At 37.1% G+C, this 22,189-nt stretch overlaps 1 protein-coding gene across 1 annotated transcript in view; it reads left to right on the top strand.

Annotated features, from left to right (window-relative positions):
• Positions 1-22,189, top strand: part of RPGRIP1 (RPGR interacting protein 1) — a gene marked incomplete at its 5' end in the record, with an annotated part of 58,867 nt that overhangs the window by 31,637 nt on the left and 5,041 nt on the right. The window contains 3 exon segments of the mRNA XM_079128693.1: positions 10,727-10,827; positions 19,392-19,584; positions 20,827-20,911. Coding sequence (XP_078984819.1) covers positions 10,727-10,827; positions 19,392-19,584; positions 20,827-20,911 — 379 coding nt within the window.

The raw sequence follows: 22,189 nt of genomic DNA, 5'->3' as shown, positions 1-22,189 counted from the left end.
ATTTTATAAAGCTAATTACTGACTGGCTTTATCTGGGCATGTTAATCTTATAGTGGGAAATTAGTATGTAAGTCTCTAAACTTTACTTGTGTTACAAGTATGAGGGTTAGGCTAACCAAGGCTGGAATTCTCAATGAAAGGATTATACGTATAGCTAGATGGCTAGTGACCTACTATTTGTATAACGTTAATTTGTTTCAGGGTCTTGGGAATTGTGGTTATAAAGAATTAGGAGGAATATGATTGGCTCATTTGTGAGGTTAATTAAAATTTTTTTTTGAAATTATGGCCAGGCTTTAGTGTTAAATTGAAAACTAAGATGATTTCAGGTCATCCTAATGGCAAACTAGGTAGTTTGGCGTAAGTCTCCCATTGGTGACAATTAGAAAGCTAAAGTAGGCATATTTTTAAAAAATCTTCTTGTTTCTTAAAAGCATGAAAGAGCCAATAAGAAAGGGAAGAATTACTTAACCTAGGCCAGGGAGATGACTGGAGGTCAGAGAAGGGAGTTGGAACAGCTTCAGCCCTGGAACATTGCCAGTCTGGAGGAGGCTGAGGAGAGGTTGAACCATGCTTTTGGTGGATTTGTGGGATAGTGAAGTAAGCATATAGTTCAAATCTGATGTCTGCCCAGGGTAAGCAATTGTCTGCCCAGGACAGAATTTCGCACTTTCTTGTCTGGGACCCTGAGGGCAGCACTATCTGAGCCTCTTATGCTCTAAGATGCAAAATTGTGTTTTGGAGCAAGGGTTGACTTGATGTCCACCAGGATTCTTGACATTGGAGTTATCTGACACCAACTGCACAACTGTGTTTATTAGCTTCATGAAAATAAGAACTGAGTTTAAAATTTTCAGGACAAAATTGGGACTATGAAAATTGGCATTTTAAGTTTTAAAATAATTTTGTTTAAAATAACTTCAAACTTACAGAAGAGCTATATGAATAGCACATACATACACACGCACACCAAATCACATATTTTCTATTCTCTTCCTTCTACCTCTCCCCAACCTCTTTTCCTCCATCTTCTTATTCTCTGCCTCCTCCTCAAACCCCAGTCCCTGATGCATGCTAGTCAAATACTCTACCACTGAGCCACACCTCCAGACCAAAAAAAAAAAAAAAAAAAAATCACAGATACCCTTCACCCAATTTCCTAATTTTTTAACATTTTGCCACTATTTACTTCATAACATTTTTCTGAAGCACTTGAGAATAATTTGCAAATATTATATCTTCTTACTACTATAATTATTTTCCTAAGAAAAAGGCAATTATTATAGTACAATTATCAAATTTGCAAAACTTACCACAGAGATATGTCCAGTTCATGTTGAGAATTTCTAGTTGTTCCAGTGAAGTTCCATAGATCAGGCTTTTTTGTTTTGTTTCTTCCTTATTAAATCCAGCATCATGCATTGAATTTAGTCACCTTTATTTAAATAGTTTACTTTAATCTAGAACATTTCTTCATCTTTTGTCTCTTATAATATTGTTTTTTAAAAAAAAATTTTTTAGCTGTAGATGGACACAATACCTTTATTTATTTGTTTATTTATTTATTTTTATGTGGTGCTGAGGATCGAACATGTGCTGGGCAAGCTAACTTGTCAAGAGTTACCAGCGTAGCTAGAAAACAAGATACTTTCTTTTTTTTGTTGGGGGACAGTGGGTGGAGCAATTTATCACTAAGCTCATCTCCAGTCCATTTTTATTTTTTTAAGTTGTAGATGGATCTAAAACCTTTATTTATTTATTTATATACTTATTTATTTATTTTTATGTGGTACTGAGGATCAAACCCAGTGCCTCAAACGTGCTAGGCAGGAGCTGTGCCACTGAACTACAACCCCAGCCCCATCTCCAATCCTTTTTTATTCTTTTCTTTTCAGAAAAGGTCTTACTGAATTGCTGAAGCTTCCCTCAAACTTTTGATCTTCTAGCCTCAGCCTCCCAAGTTCCTGAGATTACAGTGTGCCACTGTGCCCAGCACAAGATACTTTCCAATGTGCTGAAAGAAAATAATGAACTGCTAAGGAAGAGTCCTCCACACAATAAAAATATTCTTCCAGAATAAAAGCAGACTAGGCATTTTCAGACAAACCAAAATGGACAGTTTACCTCCAAACAGTATATTAAAAGGTCATTCTTCAGGCTGAAGGAAAATTATCCTAGAAGGACACACAAAGATGCAATAGGAAAGAAAAGCAAAGAATATGAGTTAATGTAAATGACTGTATAAAGCAAAAATACTAGTTTGTGGGGTTTGAATATATTTGGAATTTTAATAAATAACATGGTGAATTGAACAGTGGCCTCCAGAAAAATAAGTCCATGTCCTAAATCCTAGAACCTGTAAATATTATCTTATTTGGGAAAAAGATATTTGCAGATGTAATTCAGTTAGAGATCTTAAGATGAAGATTCAGACCCTAAGTCCAATGACAGTGCTTTTATAAGAGACACACATAGGAGAGGAGAAGGCAATGTGATGGTGAAGGCAGATATTGATGTGACCTGACAAGCCAAGGAACACCAGAGCAACCATAAGCTGGAAAAGGCAAGGAAAAAAAAATTTAAAAGAGTGTGCATGGTGAGGCACACCTGTTTTCCCAGCAGCTCAGGAGGCTGAGACAGGAGGATCTTGAGTTCAAAAGCCAGCCTAAGCAATTTAGTGAGGCTCTGTCTCAAAATAAAACATAAAAAGGGCTGGGTGTGGCTCAGTGGTTAAGAGCCCTGGTACCAAATAAATAAGTTAATTAATTAATTATAAGAGAGAAGAAAAAGAAAAAGGCAGTCGGTTCCCAAAAGCCTTTGGTGGAAACATAGTCTTGCCAAATCTTGATTTTGGACTTGAGATCTCCAGAACTCTAGGAAAATATATTTTTTTAAAACTTCCAAGTTTCTGGTAATTTATTGTAACATTCATAGGAAATGAATGCAGACAGTTACAACTATTTGATAAGTAACATTTATGCATCAAAGAAGAAATACTATAGAAGGTTAGAAATTATATTAATGGAATAAAGAAATGAAAGTGCAACATAGCACAGCTCATGGAGTGAGGCTAAAGCAGTGCTTCTAAGGAAATTTATATAGCTTTCAATGCTTAAATTAGTAAAAAATAAAGGTAAAAGTCAATAATATAAGCTTCACTTCAAGAAGCTAAAAAAAAAAAAAAGTCAAATCAAACCTAAAGAAGGAAATAAAAAAGATCAGAGCAGAAATCAGTGAAATAGCAAACAGGAAAAGAATAGAGCAAATCAGTGAATCCAAAAGTTGTTTAAAAAGATTAACAAACTTGATAAGCCTATGTCTAGAATGACTGTATTAGTCAATTGATTTTCCATAAAGGTTCCAAGCAACTCAGTGGGGAAATACTAATCTTTCCAAACAATGGTGTGGGAACAATTAGGGAGACAAAAAAGACTTAGACCCTTACATCATCCTATACACAAAAATTGATCAAAGTGGATCAAAGATCTAAATATCAGAACCAGAACTATAAAATTTCTAAAAGGAAACATAGAAAAAAATCTTAACCTTAGATTAGACTTTAGATTTCTTGGATATGACCAAATAATGATTGATAAATAATAATTGATAAATTGGACTCCTGCAAAATAATAAATGTATGCTGTTCAAAGGACACAGTTAAGAAATTGAAAAGACATGATATGAACTAAGAAAAAATATTTGTGAAGCACATTTCTGACAAAGGACTTGTATCCATAATCCATAAAGAACTCTTATAACTCAATAATAAACACCCCAATTTGAATAGACATTTTACCAAAGATAATATACAAATGATTAATGAGCATATGAGAAAGATATCATGCTGGGCACCATGGCACACACCTGTAATATCAGCAGCTCTGGAGGCTGAGGCAGGAAGATTTCAAGTTCAAAGCCAGCCTCCGCAAAAGTTAGGAAATAAGTAACTCAGTGAGATCATGTCTCTGAATAAAATACAAAATAGGACTGGGGATGTGGCTCAGAGCTTGAGTGCCCCTGACTTCAATCCCCGGTACTCCCCAAAAAAGAAGATACTCAACATCATTAGTCCTCAGGAAAATACAAATTCACAGAGAGGTACAGTTCACAGCAACTACATTGTTATATTTCAGAGGCAAGAGGATTGCAAGTTCAAAACCAGGCTGGGTAATTTAGTGATACCCTGTATAATGGTTAATTTGAATTGTCAACTTGATTAGATTAAGAGCTGCCAATGATTAAGAGGCTTCTGGTGTGTTGATGAGGACGTGTCTAGGAATGATTGGAATGTGGGATAGCAAACAGAAGTGGAGACCCTCTCTAAGTGTGGGCAGCACAGTCCAATAGTATGGTGGCTTGGCTGGAATAAAGGAAGAACAAGGAAGCAGCAGCAGATGCAAGCTTGACTCTTGAATGGGTTCTTGATTACTGTTTCAATCACCTGAGGATATCAGACTCTTGCTTCTTCACTCTTCCAAAGCAGACTCTGCCAGTGATTCTCCAGGGAGTTTTCAGAAGCCTTTGGTCTTGTACTAGATGTTGATCCCTCTTGTTCTGGGGCTTCCGCCTCTTGGACTGAGCAGCTACTGGTTCTTCCACCTCTCCAGCTTGCAGATGGCCATTGTGAACTCTATCCAGCTTCTGGCCAATCTAATACATCCCCTTTTTATAATCATACTTCCTGTTGATTCTGTTTCTCTAAAGAACCCTGGCTAATATACCCTGCCTCAAAGTAAAATAGGACTGAGGGCATAGCTTAGTGGCAGAGTGCTTCTGAGTTCAATTCCCAGAACTGGAAAAAAAAAAAAAAAGGAAAATATAAAGTACACTGCCTTAAAACTAAGATTTTCTGCTCATCAAGAGATCAAACAGACAAGCTACCAAGTGGAAAAAATATTTGCAACATGTATAATCATCAAAGAGCTCAAATTCAGAAAATATTCAGAACTCTTGCAAATCAAAAGGAAAAGGAAACGTCAGTAGAAAAGTGGGCAAAAGATTTGAAACTCACTCTACAAAATGAAAAGTAAGCTGTGTGCACTGGTACATCATGATATATTTGTTCTTTAGAGCAAAACAGTATAAGCAACACAAATGTTCACTAGCAGTAGACTAGTAAAGTATGATGCATGTAATGAAATACTATATAGGAACCAAAAATCTCTAGCCGCAGACAACAATATGAATGATTCCTTTTTTACTTTTTTTTTTAATTGTCAATGGACCTTTGTTTTATTTATTTATATGTGGTATTGAGAATCAAACCCAGTGAATGATTCTTGAAAACATAATTATGGGCTGGGCTTCAATTCTTAGCACCACATATAAATAAAGGTATATCAACAATAACAAAAAAATTAAAAAAAGAAAAAGAAAATATAATTATGAGTGAAAGAACCCAAATATAATAAACAAAACACATAATGTGTGTTTCTATTTATATAGATTTCAAAAAATAGAAAAATCTAAACTATAATTTAGAGATGGCTACTCAGTAGTACAAATAGAGATCAAAGTAAGGTAATTTTAATAAAGTTAGCTTGTCTTTATTTAAAATTTTGACATTTGTTCATTGTGAATTTTTACACAAAATTTGATTTTCAAAAATCTGGCATTAAAATAGTATTTGTCTTCCTGGCTCAGCACTCACGGCTGCATGGCCTGCCCACAGCTCTCAGCACCTGGTCCTGATCTGACATAACAGATGAACAGGTCCTGGCACTCAGACCTCGGGACTGCCTGAGAGAGAAGTGCCTGACATGTTAATAGGAACTGTTTGGTTTAATAGGAACTGTTTGGTTTATTGTTTGCATTTGGTGCTGTTAATATGGACCTCCCCCTTAAAGGCTAGGTACTGGAAACCTTCAAGAACACCACAGATCTACAGGGTAGGAACTGTACTACCTCAGAACCACACTGCTAGATGGGAAGACACACAAATGATATGAAAAAACAAGGGAACAAAGTGACCCAAACAAACCAAGATGCTCCAATAATAGAATCCATTGACAACAGAAGAAATGTCAGAGAAGGATTTCAGAACATACATAGTTAAACTGATTTACAGCATAAAGGATGATGTAAGGAGTGAAATCAAAGATGAATTTCAGGAGGTAAAGGAATCAATAAACCAAATGAAAAATTCAATGGGAAGTATCACCAACAGACTAGACCACTTAGAAGACAGAACCTTAGGCAACAGAGACAAAATATATAATCTTGAAAATAAATTTGACCAAGCAGAGAAGATGGTAAGAAACCATGAACAGAACTTCCAAGAATTATGGGATAACATTAAAAAAATCAGATTTGGCTGGGGATATAGCTCAGTTGGTAGCGTGCTTGCCTTGTAAGCACAAGGCCCTGGGTTCAATTCCCAGCACTGCAAAAAAAAAAAAAAAAAAAAAGACCAGATTTAAGATTTATTGGGATAGAGGAAAGCACAGAGATACAAATCAAATAAATGCACAAATGCACAGTCTTTTCAATGAAATAATATCAGTCTTTTCAATGAAATAATATCAGAAAATTTCTCAAACCTGAAGAATGAAATGGAAAATCAAATACAACAGGCTTACCAGAACCCCAAATGTACAAAATTACACCAGATCCACACCAAGGCACATTATTTTTTTCAAAATATTTTGTTTTAGTTGTAGGTGGACACAATACCTTTATTTTTGTGTGGTTCTGAGGATCTAACCCAGGGCCTCACACCTGCCAGGCGAGCGCTCTACCATTGAGCCACAATCCCAGCCCAAGACACATTACAGTAAAAACACCTAGCATACAGAATAAGGATATATGTTAAAGGCCTTAAGAGAAAAGTATAAGATTACATAGAAGGGGAAACCAATTCAGATGTTAGCTGATTTCTCAACCCAGACCCTCAAAGCTAAGAGGTGCTGAACAGCATATGCCAAACTCTGAAAGACAATGGATGGCAACCAAGAATTAAAATAAAAAAATTCTTTAAATATATCATTTTTTAGTTGTTGATGGACCTTTATTTTATTTATTTATGTGTTGTGCAGAGAATCAAATCCATTACCTCACACATGCTATGCAAGTACTCTACCATTGAGCCACAACCCCAGCCCCCGACCAAGAATTTTATATCCAGCAACAGTAAGCTTCAGATTTAAAGATGAAATAAAAACCTTCCCTGATAAATAAAAGTTAAAAGAATTCAAAACTAGAAAGCCTGCACTACAGAACACTTTTAGCAAAATATTCCATGAGGAGGAAATGAAAAAAATAAAACAAAAAACAATGAAAACCAGCAAAGGAAGGAATGAATACACTAAATGAATAGTCAATCAGGAGAAATGAAGGCAAATTAAAAACCAGAAATAAACCAATATCTCAATATCTCAATAATAACCCTGAGTGTTAATGGCCTAAATGCATCAATAAAAAGACATAGATTGGCAGACTGGATTAAAGAACAATACCCAACAATATGCTGTCTCCAAGAGGTGCATCTCATAGGCAAAGACATCCACAGACTAAAGTGAAAGGATGAGAAAAAACATTCCTCATATGGACCATGCAAACAAGCAAGGCTTTCCATCCTCATGTCAGATAAAGTGAACGTCAAGCCAAAGTTAAGTAAGAAGGTACAAAGGACATTTCATACTGCTTAAGGGAATTATACATCAAGAAGACATAATAATTGTAAATATTTATGCCCCAAACAATGGAGCATCTATGTACATCAAACAAATCCTTCTTAATTTCAAGAACCAAATAGACCACAACACACCTGACTTTAACACACCTCTCTCACTACTGGATGTATCTTCTAAACAAAAACTAAATAAGAAACTATAGAACTAAGTAATACAATCAATAATTTGAACTTAATGGACATATATAGATTAATCCATCACAAGGAAATACACTTCTCAGCAGCACATGGATCCTTCTCTAAAATAGACCATATCTTATGCCACAAAGCAACTTTTAGCAAATACAAAAAAATGGAGATACTACCCTGCAATCTATCAGATCATAATGGAATGAAACCAAGGATAAAATAAAAAGTAGAAGCTACTCCAACACCTGGAGACTAAATAATACACTGTTGAATGATGAATGGATAACAGAAGATATTGGGGATGAAATTAAAAAAATGCTTAGAGGCAAATGAAAAGATCAATAAAACATACGAAAATCTCTGGAACACTATGAAGGCAGTGCTAAGAGAAAAGTTAATTGCACTTGAGGTCATTCATTAAAAGAATAGAAAGCCAACAAATAAATGACCTAACATTACATCTCAAAACCCTAGAAAAAGAAAAACAAATCAACACCAAAAGCGGTAGAAGACAGGACATAATTAAAATCAGATTCGAAGTCAGTGAAATCGAAGCAAAATAAACAATTCAAAAAACTGACAAAACAAAAAGTTGGTTCTTTGAAAAAATAAATAAAATGGATAAACACAGCCACACTAATGAAGAGAAAGAAGGAGAAAACTCAAATTATGAAATATGTGATGAAAAAGGAAAAAATCACTATGGACACTACTGAAATACAGAATATAATTAGAAACTATTTTGAAAGTTACTCCAATAAAATATACTCCAATAAAATAGAGAATCATGATGACAATGGCAAATTTCTAGAGACATATGACCTACCCAAACTGAATCGGGAGGACATACACAATTTAAGCAGATCAATTTCAATGAAATAGAAGACTCCATCAAAAGCCTACCAACCAAGAAAAGCCTAGGACCAGACGGAATCTCAGTGAGTTCTACAAGACCTTCAAAGAAGAATTAACACCAATATTCTTCAAATTATTACATGAAATAGAAAAGGAGGGAACCCTTCCAAACTCATTCTATGAGGCTAATATCACCCTGATACCAAAAGCAGACAAAGACACATCAAGGAAAGAAAACCTCAGACCAATATCCCTCATGAACACAGATGCAAAAAATTCTCAATAAAATTCTGGCAAATTGAATACAAAAACATATTAAAAAGATAAAAGGATAGTGCATCATGATCAAGTGGGGTTCTCCCAGGGATGCAGGGTTGGTTCAACATATGGAAAAAAAAAAAAAAAAAAAAAACGTAATTCATCACATCAATAGACTTAAAGACAAAAATCGTGATCATCTCAATAGATTCAGAAAAAGTATTTGACAAAATACAGCACCTTCATGTTCAAAACACTAGAAAAACTAGGGACAGTAGGACCATACTTCAACACTGTGAAAGCTATCTATGCTAAGCCCAAGACCAACATCATTCTAAATGAAGAAAAACTAGTTTTCCCTATAAAAACTAGAACAAGACAGGGATGCCCTCTATCATCACTTCTATTCAACATAGTCCTGGAAACTCTAGCCAGAGCAATTAGACAGACAAAGGAAATTAAAGTGATATGAATAGGAAAAGAATCAGGTATTTGATTTTCGTCTGACCTATCACCACTGTTTTTTTTTTTTTTTTCTCTTTATTTAAAATGTGAGATATGGAATAGGAGGTAATTAAAAATCATATACTATTTACAGTCAGCTATTTCTTGTAACCAATTAGAACACCATTTCTGTAGATGCCAAATTGTTACTGTTTTAATGTCAGTCTTCTCCATGAATTTCAGAAAATAAGAGCTTCAGTTAATTGATACAAGAAGCTAAAATCTACCTGGTTTCACATGTCCAGATAGGCATGTCAGAGGCAAGATTCTGTAGTTGTTGAAAAAGAGTTTTTTTTAAATCTTTTAGACAAAGATGTGCAAAGTTGTTAGATAAAGGCCACTAAGAAAAGGAATGGAAATTGAAAGCCAAAGCTTTGTGCCCCTTAGCAGACTTTGCTTTTACTGCCCCATGTCATCTCAGACCTTTTCCTTGTGAGACTTCTCTAGAGCAGACAACCCAGAACGTGGAAGTTATAGGCAGGAAACACAGCCTTTCTTTCTTCTAGTTACCTACCGTCATGTAACAATTCTCCCTAAAACTTAGTGACTGAAAACAACAGTACCCTGATTTTCATTTGGGAGCTTAGCAGTGGCTAGGGTCTTGGGGTCCCAGCTCCTCTCCACACAGGCCCTTTCAATTGCTTGAGTTTCCACAAGGCTTGCTTGCCCGCTTCCAACTGTGAGACCCCTGAGAGGGTAAGGGGCCACGTCTTAGAGGTCACAGCATTACTCCTATCATACTCTTTGGTTGAGGCAGTCACAAAGATCCCCCTCAGTTGAAGGGGAAGGACACAGACCTCATCACACAACAGGTGTATGGAGATCACACTGTGAGAAGAACATACAGGAAGGAAAATACCATTTTGAGGCCATCTTTGAAAAATATAGTTGTCACACTTGATTTCCACTGCTTTTCCTCAACTTGGTAATTTTCTTCAAGCCCTACAGGACCCCCACTCCTCCTGCTTTTCTGGGTGCCTGCCTGCCTTATTTCCTTCCTTCCTGCACGCCTTTCTGCCTTCCTTACTCTTTCCTCCCTCCATTGCTCTCTTTTTTTTTTCTTTCTTCTTTCCTTTTCTTTTTTTTTTTTTTCAGATGTGAGCCTTGCGTTGGCAAGCTTCTGAATAAGTGAATCTTTGAAAAATAGGATTTGATTCTTAATGAAGTAAAAGTCTAAACTCTTAGGTCTAGTGGTCAGATGAGGGATCAGAGATGTGGGTACTGGCTCTTTCCTTGGGCTAGACAGAGTGCTTTGAAATAGTTAGGTAACTTCAGCCTGTTCTCTAGCAGATCAAGAATCCTGTGAACAAGCTTCTGAAATCAGCGAAGCACAAACTACAGACAGTGATGACATCATAGTGACACCCATATCTCAGAAATGCCCTAAGACAGTAAGTACACTGGAATAATCAATGTGTATTACAATGTGTATGTAAGTAATGACAGTGTGCTTAGTAGCCACATATTAGAACTTCAAATTCAATTTAAATGAACTTGAGGGGAAATGCAAGTTATTTAGTTAAATGTTCATTACACAATAATGGAAGTCTGTTGATTCAGTTTGGTTTGTGTGAATGAGGACTCACTTCAACAGTTCTCTCCCCTGTTTGGATCCTTGTCTACTTCTTGTTCTTATACCCTTCACTTTATACTGTGATTGATGCCCAGTTCCATCGATGCCCTTGTCTTTAAATCCATGTAAGGTGAGCAGCTTTACTTTGGGATGTATAAAGGAAAGGATTCTTTGGGGTAGAGTTCAGACAGATCATTCAATTTTTGCCTCTTTTTTTTTGCTTTTTTTTGGGTACTGTGAATTGAACCCAGTGGTGCTTTACCACTGAGCCACATCCCCAGCCCTTTTTTATATTTTATTTAGAGATGGGGTCTCACTGAATTGCTTAGGACCTAAGTTGCTGAGGCTGGCTTTGAATTTGTGACCCTCCTGCCTCAGCCTCCTGAGCAGCTGGGATTACAGCCATGCACCACCACGTCAGCTAATTTTTGTTATTTTATTTCTTTATTTTTTTGCGATACTGGGGATCGAACTCAGAGCCTTATGCTTGTGAGGCAAGCACTCTACCAGCTGAGCTATCTCCCCAGCCCAATTTTTGTTATTTTTTACTCTATCTATAAATATTAAACATTTTGGCCTCAAATCTTTTTTGGAACTATAGATGCTCCTCAATTTATGAAGGGACTATGTCCCCAACCCATTATAAACTTAAAATATCACAAGTCAAAAATGCATTTAATGCCCCTAACCTACCAAATGTGAGTAGATTGTGTACCCTTGTGATTGCACAGCTGACTAGGAGCAGCAGCTCACTGCCACTGCTGAATGTCAGGAGAGAGTATCATAGTGTATGTCACTAGTCTGGGAAAAGATCAACATTCAAAATTCAAAGTACAGTTTCTACTGAATATATATTATTTTCACATTATCTAAAACCAAAAATGTTGTAAATTGGAAGTCAATCACATACATATATGTAGGACATACATGTATATTAATAAATAGTAACAAGCATATTAAAAAATCATTGTATTAGAATTGTATAGGATTACAAATGATGTAGAAAACAGTCTTCTTTGAGCCACTCACTGCTATCTGGCACCTTTGTAGGTAGTTGATAAATATTTGTTGAATGAAAAATTAAGATCTAATTGAAGGGCTGGGGAGATAGCTCAGTTGCGAGGCAAGCACAAGGCCCTGGGTTTGATCCCCAGCACCACAAAAAAAAAAAAAAAGCAAAAAAAAGATCTAATTGAGAATTAATGAACCTTGTTAGAAACTTTAAGGATGTAATGGGAGACAGGCGTGGTGATGCACACTTTTAGTCCCAGCTGCTCAGGAGGCTGAAGCAGAAGGATTGTAAGTTCAAAGCCAACCTAAGCAACTTAGGGAGGCCCTAAGCAACTTAGTGAGACCCTGTCTCAAAATAAAAAATAAAAAGAGCTGGAGATGTGGCTCAGTGGTTGAGCACCCCTGGGTTCAATCCCTGGTACCAAAAAAAAAAAAAAGAATGTAGGATGACCTAGAATAGAATCAAGTGAACGAATTATGTTGATTAAAATTTAAGGTAAGATGGGGGGTGGGAGGGGTTAGTGTTAGGGTTAGGTTTAGGGTTAGGGTTAAGGAGGGTGGTAAGAATGGAGGAAGGAAGAACTGTATAGAGGGAAAAGAGGGGTGGGAGAGGTGGGGGGGAAGGAAAAAAAAAACAGAATGAATCAAACATTGCCCTATGTAAATTTATGATTACACAAATGGTATGCCTTGACTCCATGTACAAATAGAGAAACAACATGTATCCCATCTGTTTACAATAAAAAATAAATAAATAAAAAAAATTTAAGGATGTAAGAATTCAGAAAAGGGGAGTTGTTGCTTTCATACACTTGTTTGGAAGTCAGAATTTGTGTTGAGGAATTTCAGGAAAATGAAGGATATTGAAATGGGGAGAAAGAAAGTCACTAGACTTAAAGATACAATATGACAAATTGGTTAAATTTCTTTACTGAACTTTTTTTTCTTTTTTCTGCATTTTTTTTTTTTTTTTTTTTTTTTTTTTTTTTGGTACTGGGGCCTGAACCCGGGTTGCTTAACCACCAAACTACAAAATTTTGTGCACTTTGGCTGTCTATCCCCAGGAAGTCTGTTTATCAGCACAAGGGTCCTAAAGGCCCTTTGTACTTACCTTCCTTTAAGAAATCTCAGGAGCCTGGGTGTGGTTATGCATGCCTGTAATTCCAGCAAAAAAAAGTATATGATTGGACTGGGCATGGAGCTCAGTGGTAAAGTACTTGAGACTTGCCTAGGTTCGAGGCCCTAGGTTCAATCCCCAGCACATCACACACACACACAAAATATATATAATTTATATATATACCTCTGTATATATACTAACTCATTTGAACTTGCTGACAGAACACAATTGGTTACAGAGGGTTGGTGACAGAAAGATAATACCCTTTGGCTTACTATTTCTGCTGTGCTAGCTAATTTTGCCATGGAGCAGAGTAGTTAAAGTTAACTAGTCAGCATATACAAGGGCTTAGGCTATTCTTGACACCTGCAATTAAGAGACGAAGAGAATAAATTAGATTTTCTCAATACATGCTACTGTTAAAGAGACAGAAATCTGAGGTCTTAAAGCAAATGGGTATAATGGGCTCCCTTCTTAGTAGGAGCTGTAAAGAGAGGAGGGAAATGCTTCCCGTGGTTCCTTCAGAGCAGGAGATTGACTCCTAGCATCAGAAGAAAGACTTCCTGAAGAGGAAACCATGAATTTGAGTTGGGAACTTTTTATGAGGATTTTTTTTTTTTTTTTTTTTTTTTTTTTTTTGAATCAGGGATTGAATCCAGTGCTTAATCACTGAGCCACATCCCGGCCCTTTCTCCTTTTTATTTTTATTTTGAGACAGTCTTGTTAAGTTGCTCAGGGCCTCACTAAGTTGCTGAGGCTGACTGGCCTCGAACTTGGGATCCTCCTGCTCAACCTCCTGAGTTGTTGGGATTATAGGCATTCACCACCACACTTTAAAGAACTTTTTTATTTTGAAATAATTTTAGATTTTTGTAAGCAGTTGCAAAAAAAAAAAAAAAGTTAGTGGGAGGTACTATGTAAACTTTATTTAGTTTAACCCCCTTTTTTTCCCAATAGGAGACATAACACAACCTAGGAGCAGGAACCATCTAATAGGATCCAATGGCGTGGCAGGGATTCCCTGACATGGCAGGGCTTGAGGAGGAAAGGGCTTTCAGATAGAAGAAGCAGATGCATGGGGGAAGGTGTAGCTGTTACCTAAGGTGGGGGAATTTCCTAATTTTTCCCTTACTCCTGCCCATCAGTCTCCTGACACTTCCTCTGGTTAACCTAACCTATTGGCCAAGTAACCTGGAAAATGTAATGTGCAGGAGTCAGCCCCAGATATATAAAGAACAGGGGAGGGGAGGAATGAATATAAGAGCAGACAGACTAAACATGACACAGCATGTTGAGATAGCGGGGATCATGAAAAGCCCACATATAAGAATTTTGTTGTTGTTTTGATATTGGGGATTGAACCCAGGGACACTTTACCACTGAGTTACAGCTCCAAACCTTTTTATTTTTTTATTTTGAGCAGGGTCTTGGTAAATTGCTGAGACTGACCTAGAACTTGGAATCTTTCTGCCTCAACCTCCTGCGTATCTGGGGTGCAGGCACATGCCACTGCACCTGGTTCCAAATAAATGATTTAACAGGATTTAGTAATCGTAGGTAGGTGCAGAGTAGGGCCAAGTAAGGGAGATGGAGGTTATCTACATTGACAACCAATTTCCAGGCTTGTTGGCCTGTGTGGACGGTGATGTCAGTAAGAAGTTTGGCAGTGGTATCTTGCTGACAGGTAGAGAAGGAGATGTTTCATGAAAGCAATTATGTGGGGCCTGAGGTAACCATGAGACATCTAGGCAGGATGTTTTCATGGACATGTGGATCTGTAGGTCTGGAGCTCAGGGGATGTAGCTGAGATGGAGGGGTCTGGGCAACATCAGCCTAGTGTGGGCTAGCCTGGCAGTAGATAAGATTGCTCAGAAAAGCCTGGGGAGAGAGATGAGGTCAAAGGCAGAATCTTGGGACACCTCAGTGGTCAAGGGGTGAGCAGAGCAAGGGAGGTCAACTGAGGAGAACAAGGGGTGGGCAGAAAGAAGGGAGAAGGACAGAAAGAGGCAAGGCCACAGAAGATAGGCAATAGACATTCAAAAGGAAATGATGATCCCTTGTCAAAGGCAAAGAGATAGAAGTGAGAGACTAGAGAGGTTAACGTGAAAGTCTTATCCCAAGTCCTTTCTCCTGCTTATGATTTTTGTTTGTTGTTTTGTTTTTTGACTCATTATACTCTTATCTTTTCTCTTTGGGACTATAGATTGTCCCTTCTACTTTTGAAATAGTTGCTGACATCATGACCCTTAACTACTCATCACTACCAAATTGACATTTAACATAAAAAAATATATATGTATATACATACATTTACTTATAAATATAATTTCAACATTAAAAGTAATGTGACTGTCTTGTTAAAATTAAAATATAGAGATGTATAAAGGACAAAGTTTTGTTACCCAATTTACTTGATCAGATCCCCCACTCCCAAATATTGCTTCTTAGGGATTGTCCTTATTAACAGTCTGGTTTATACCCATTTAATGAACATGCATCTACACTTAACTTGTATAATGTGCGTGTATGTATATATGTTTGTGTAACCATACTATATATTGCCTCCTTTTTAATCACCTTCAATCTGTCTTACACCTATTTCAGTGTCAATATATAGAGATGTACATAGTTCCTTTTAATGAGTGAATACTACTCTATAGAATAAATTTGTTCAACCATTTACTATTAGGTTGTGTTCACTCTCTTGATAGTAAAAATAAGACGGGGGCTGAGGTTGTGGCTCAGTGGTAGAGCACTTGCCTAACATGTGTGAGACACTGAATTCGATTCTCAGCACCACATATAAATAAATAAAGTTTCATCAACAACTAAAAAATGTGTGTGTGTGTGTGTGTGTGTGTGTATAAATAAAACTGCAATGAACAAAAAAATATCTTTGCATACTTTGTATTTTTGGAAGGTAGATTTCTAGAGGTGGAATTACTGGTTATTTGGTTGTTATTTGTTTGTTTTGGTACTGGGGATTGAACCCAGGGGAGCTTTACCACTAAGCTACATCCTCAGCCCTTTTTTATATTTTATTTTGAGACAGGGTTTCATCAAATTGTTTAGGGCCTTGCCAAGTTGCTGAGGCTGGCCTTGAACTTGGAATCCTCCTACCTCAGTTTCCCAGGCCTGTGGGATTACAAGTGTGTGCCCCCAGGCATGACGGTATTCTCAGTTTTAATGGACTGATAGTGTTTATCAGGGAAGGTACCAAAAGTAATTTGAAAATTTCAAATCTAGAAAAAATGACCTCTGTATCACTGTCTAAAAGCATCTCCATGCATGTTAGCATTGGAATGGTTATCAGTGCTTTTAAAGAAACTTGAAAAATTTGTTCTTGATTTTCCAAAATTTACTTGCTCAAAAGCTATTCATTTATAAGACACCTATTCCTCCGTTACACCTTAAGAAATTCAGCTTAACATTTATTGAGACTACAGCATAGAGTTCATAACTTCAACATAATTTTATGTGTGGGGAAATTATAATAAACCTGCTCCATTTAAAGTGACACAAAGAAACTTACCAGTTTTGACTCTGGCTGTAGGTGAAGAAAGAAAAACATCTCCTTTGATGAGTTGTTGATGTAGCTCAATAGTAGAACATTTGCGCACTATGTATGAGATCCTGAGTTATATACCCAGTATGGAGAAAAAAGGAAAGAAAGGAAAAAAAGAAAGAACCAGGTGCCTTTGGGCACATCTGTCATCCCAGTGACTTGGGAAGCTAAGGCAGGAGGATCATGAGTTCAAAGCCAACCTTAGTAATTTAGCAAGGCCATAAGTAACTCAATGAGACCCTGTCTCTAAATAAAATGCAAAATAGGGCTGGGGATGTGGCTCAGTGATAGAGTGCCCCTGAGTTCAATTCCTGGTATTAAAAAAAGAAAAAAAAAAAAAACAAACTCCTTTGAGAATTTATAACCAGGAGGAAGCCTTTGAACGGGATTTTCCACCAAATTTACATAACCAGTGTCTGAAAGCCTCAAGCTGGGAATTAAAGTGTCCCACATAAGATGTGCCTCAGTTACCTGGCAGAAACAAAAGGCAAATCCTCTGTTGAAGAAATTTCTTACAGCCAGGCCTTCAAGAATTTCCACAGATAAAGTTCCAATGAATATGATCCTACACTGAAAAAAAAAATCTAGCACAATGTAAGACATATAATAAACACTAAATTTTTAAAAAAGGGGTCAAAGTTTCGTTATAAAATATTCATTCATGCTTTTGGTATCATACCCTCATACTAAGTGAGTACTGAATAAATGATAAATTACTAAAAATAAAATAATTGAAAAGAATCATGAGAGAGCTTTCTGGGATGACAGTAATTTTCTATATCTTGAGTCAGGTGTTGATCACACAATTGTATACATTTGTCAAAACTACATTTAAACCTGGCATGGTGGCGCAGGCCTGCAATCCCAGCAGCCTAAGGCCAGAGAATCATGAGTTGAAAGACAGTCTCAGCAATTTAGCGAGGCATTTAGCAACTCAGTGAAACTCTGTCTCTAGGGGGCTGGGGATATAGCTCAGTTGGTAGAGTGCTTGCCTTGTAAGCACAAGACCCTGGCTTCAGTCCCCAGCACTGCAAAAAAGAAAAAAAGAAACTTTTGTCTCTATATAAAATAACAAAATAGGGCTGGGGATGTGGCTCAGTGGTTAAGCACCCCTGGGTTCAATCCCCAGTATCAAAATATACAACAACAACAACAAAAGACCATATACATTTAAGTTCTTTTCATTTTATATTATGTAAATTACACCTAACTGTTTAAAAGTTAAATGTACATTCCTAGGAGACACCTTAAGCAGTCTGACTTAACAGTGACCTTTGTACTTTTCTTATGTCTCTCACTATGAAAAATGTATTTCTACACTGTGTCCAGTAAACTCATATATAAATAAAAATTTCAAGAAACAAGGCTTATCCTTACCATTTGCCATGCATTGTCATTATTCTATTCTATTCTATTCTATTCTATTCTATTCTATTCTATTCTATTCTATTCTATTCTATTCTATTCTATTCTATTCTTTCTATTTCTATTCTATTCTATTCATTCTATTCTATTCTATTCTATTCTATTCTATTCTATTCTATTCTATTCTATTCTATTCTATTCTATTCTAATCCTATCCTATCCTATCCTATCCTATCCTATCCTATCCTATCCTATCCTATCCTTTCCTATCCCATCGTATCCTATATTTTACTTTCATTTAAAAAATTACTAGTGAAACTCATTAAGCTAATTCATGAAAATGCCAAAACCCATGTTTTGGAAAATGTGTGTTGAGTTAGGGGTTAGCTTGATGGGGGTTGCGGGAGGATTATATGGGGGTTATTGAGAGGAAAGCACCAGATGTCTTTATTTTTTAAAAGTATCCTTGATGACTCTGATACAGAATGGTTGGAAGATACTGCTTGCTGAATTTCTTAGAAGTCACAGATGCTCCACTTGCTTTCTAAGAGAAGAAAAGCTAAGTTGGGGAAGGGTGGGCATTGTTCTGATAACCTAGAGGAAAGAAACAGGGTGCTCACAGATAAAAGGGAACAATTGTTGGCAGGACACCACTCTGTTGACAATGGCTTCCTGCTACACTGTGGAAAGAGGGACTCATGTTGACCTTGGTCTACTTCTGGAAACTGGAGATTTGCCTGCTGTCTTCCTGGCACCCCTTATGCCAGCGTGAACAGAGGGATAGTCAAAAGAGAAGACAGCAATCCTGAATTGGAGTTGAAAGTATTAGAGTAACTATGGGAGGGTCAGGGAGTCTGGTGGCCTCTTCTGTGGCATGCACAAAGGTAGACAAAAGAATCATTGGGAAGCTCTTTTTGTGACTGAGGGAGCTACTACATCTCCAGGATCAGTGGGCAGGTCTTGTATGTCCTATTCTTAGCAGACAGTTGGATTGGTTTTCATTGAAGTTGGAAAAAATCTCTCTCTTCAGAAATCATCTTGATTCTTTCTGTATGTGGAGATGGCCCAGAAAGGATGATCTGGAGAAATTTGACTGGAAGATAGAACAGCTGAATTCTCCTTACCAATTTCCCATCGGTTAGCTGTGAACAATTCAAAGTGTCTCTTGGTGACAGTTTTAACCTATGAATTGGTTCTCAGGGAGTGATATATTACACCATGTCTGTGATTGATTTCTAAGTAGTAATGTGTTCATTTAATGGAGTATAAACACTTGGAGCCTCAGTAACCTATAGGAAATAAATAATATTTTCCTTATTAGGATTCAGAGAAGATGTGCATTGAAATAGTCTCACTGACCTTCTACCCAGAGGCTGAAGTGATGTCTGATGAGAACATAAAGCAGGTGTATGTGGAGTATAGATTCTACGATCTACCCTTGTCTGAGACAGAGACTCCAGTGTCCCTGAGGAAACCGAGGGAAGGAGAAGAAATCCACTTCCACTTTAGCAAGGGTGAGGCATCCTTTGTGGTCAGGGGTAGGGGAAGCTGACAAACATTTAGATTGATGGTCAGAACTGCTCTGAATTTCTAATGGAGGTGAATCCAGACATTTTATCTTTTATGATGATGATGATGATTTGCAGTACTGGGGATTGAACCCAGGGATGCTTTACCACTGAGCTACATCCCAGCCCTTTTTCTTTTTTATTTTGAGACAAGGTCTCACTAACCTGCTGAGGCTGGCCTCAAATTTGGCATTCTCCTGCCTTAGTCTCCTGAGTAGCTGTGATTAGAGACATGTGCCTCTGTGTCTAAATACTCTTCCTTTTAAAAAATTAATTTTCTTATTATATCCTGACCTAGTACTGTAAAAGATAGAAGTTGATTTCTCACTTGTATAACAAAAGTTCTGATATGGGCTGGCAAACCTGAGGTGCGTAACACTATTAGAGACCTGGACCTTTGTCTTCCTATCATCTCACAGCCTAACCATCTTTGTGGTTACTCCAAGGTTCTTAATGACTGCTGGAGAAAGGAAGAATACCTCCCAGCTGACCCTTTAAGCAGCCTTCACAAATCATACAGCACAACAGTCTGAATTAAATCCCATGACCATATTAAACTAAAAGGTAGACTGGAAAGTGCTGAGGTTGCAACACTCCCATATAAAAATAAGGAGGAAGATAAGTGCCCTGAGTTGAATCCACTACAAAACCTGAATCTCCAGATGCCCCTAAAGAATCAGTCTCCTAGGATTCTTTAGCTTGGGGAGTGGTGGAAGCACATTTATTTTGGCACATTATAGAACCGCTTTCAATTCAGATTATAAGGTTTCTTTTATAACAAACTTTTTCTTAAATGACCAGATGGTAAATAGTTTAGGCTTTGTTGGCCAGATAAGTCTCTGTCTCTTGACTGCCATTGTGTTTCAAAAGCAAACAAAGGCTGGGGGCGGATAGCTCAGGGAAGAACATGTGATTAACATGTTGGTGTCCATCCCCAGCACCAAAACAAATAAAACCAAAATCACCCCCGCAAAACATGAACAGAAAATAGCCACAGACACATAAATGGACAGAGCTGTGTTAAAAATCAAACTTCATTTACAAAAAAAAAAGAGAGAACCAGCTCATAGATCTAGTTTGCCAACCTTTGCTTTATGTCACTGTTTTACATATATCACTTATGAAAGTCTTCATGCCCAAATAGCAACAGTATGTGATTCTTTGCTTTTTTTCTTACCTTTAACACAGTGATAGACCTGGACCCACTAGAACAACAAGGTCGAAGGCAATTTCTCTTTTCCATGCTGAATGCACAGGATCCTGAGCAAGGACAGTAAGCATCTGCTTTCCACTTTAAAAGCAAGGAGATATTCAAACACGAATTTAAGAGTCTGAGTTTGGTTTTGTGCTGATGCTGAATATTTTAACAATTTCTTTCAAGTTAATTTACTCTTTTGTGTGTGTGTGTGTGGGGGGGGTGTTTACTGGGGATTTAACCCAGGGATGCTCTACCACTGAGCTATATACCTCTAGCCCATTTTTATCTTTATTTTGAGACAGGGTCTCACTAAGTTGACCAGGCTGGCCTTGAATTTGTGATTCTCCTGCTTCAGTCTCCCAAACTGCCGGAATTATAGGAATGTACTATTGTTAGTTTACTTTTTTTCCCCCCCGTACCAGGAATTGAACCCAGGGGTGCTTAACCACTGAACCACATCCCCAGCCCTTTTTTATTTTTTTATTTTGAGACAGGGTCTCGCTAAGTTGCTGAGGCTGGCTTTGAACTTTTGATCCACCTGCCTCAGCCTCCCTAGCCACTGGGATTACAGGAGTGTGCCACCATGTCCTGCCAAGTTAATTTACTATTAATGAATTTTTTATCTATTTGAGCCTAGCTGATGTTTGTGAGTACTTGATCAATTATTTAATCTGATAGGTTTAGTTTATTTCTCACCTGTACTAGCCCTTAATGGTCCTTTTTATGGCACAATTTTTTTGTATATTGACATGGAATGGACAGCATGCTTTGACATTCTAAGTTAATTCATTTCTCATACATGAGAAGTCTTGCTAGCTTGCCAAATATTGTGCCTTGGTAATACTAATTTTACACTTAGACTTTTAAAATTGTCTTTTTTACAGGAATATTTCAATTTTGTTGTAACTAAATAAATTCTAGATCTCCTTAAAAATTTTAGAAAAGTCAATAGCCTTTATTTTTCCTTTCATCTGAGACTTTGAGTTTCCAGGTTAAATGTATTGGATTTACTTACACTAAAAAGAAAAATTGTTTGACTGAAATCCAAATTTTATATGGTTTGGCTTTCTTGTGGAATTCTGGCAATCCTATGTGTGGGTAAGAAATGATACAGGGCTAGTGTTTTAATGTGTTACTTTTCTAAAGTCCCAATAATTTTACTTTGTCTGTAATTAGTCTTAGAAAGGACTGAAAAAAGGACCCAGCTTTAAAAAATAGTGTTACTGACTTCAGTTATCATTATGGGCTGAGATAAAAGTTTACTGGTAACTTTTGGAAATGGAAAGTGACTGATCATTTGCCTTCTTTGCTAATGTTAAATTTAGTTTTTAGCTGGGCTCAGTGGCGCACGCC

Source organism: Sciurus vulgaris (assembly GCF_902686455.1).
Source record: "Sciurus vulgaris genome assembly, chromosome: 2".
NCBI classification, from domain to species: domain Eukaryota; kingdom Metazoa; phylum Chordata; class Mammalia; order Rodentia; family Sciuridae; genus Sciurus; species Sciurus vulgaris.
Note: the sequence above shows the minus strand (reverse complement) of the source record. Positions and strands in the feature narration are given on the sequence as shown.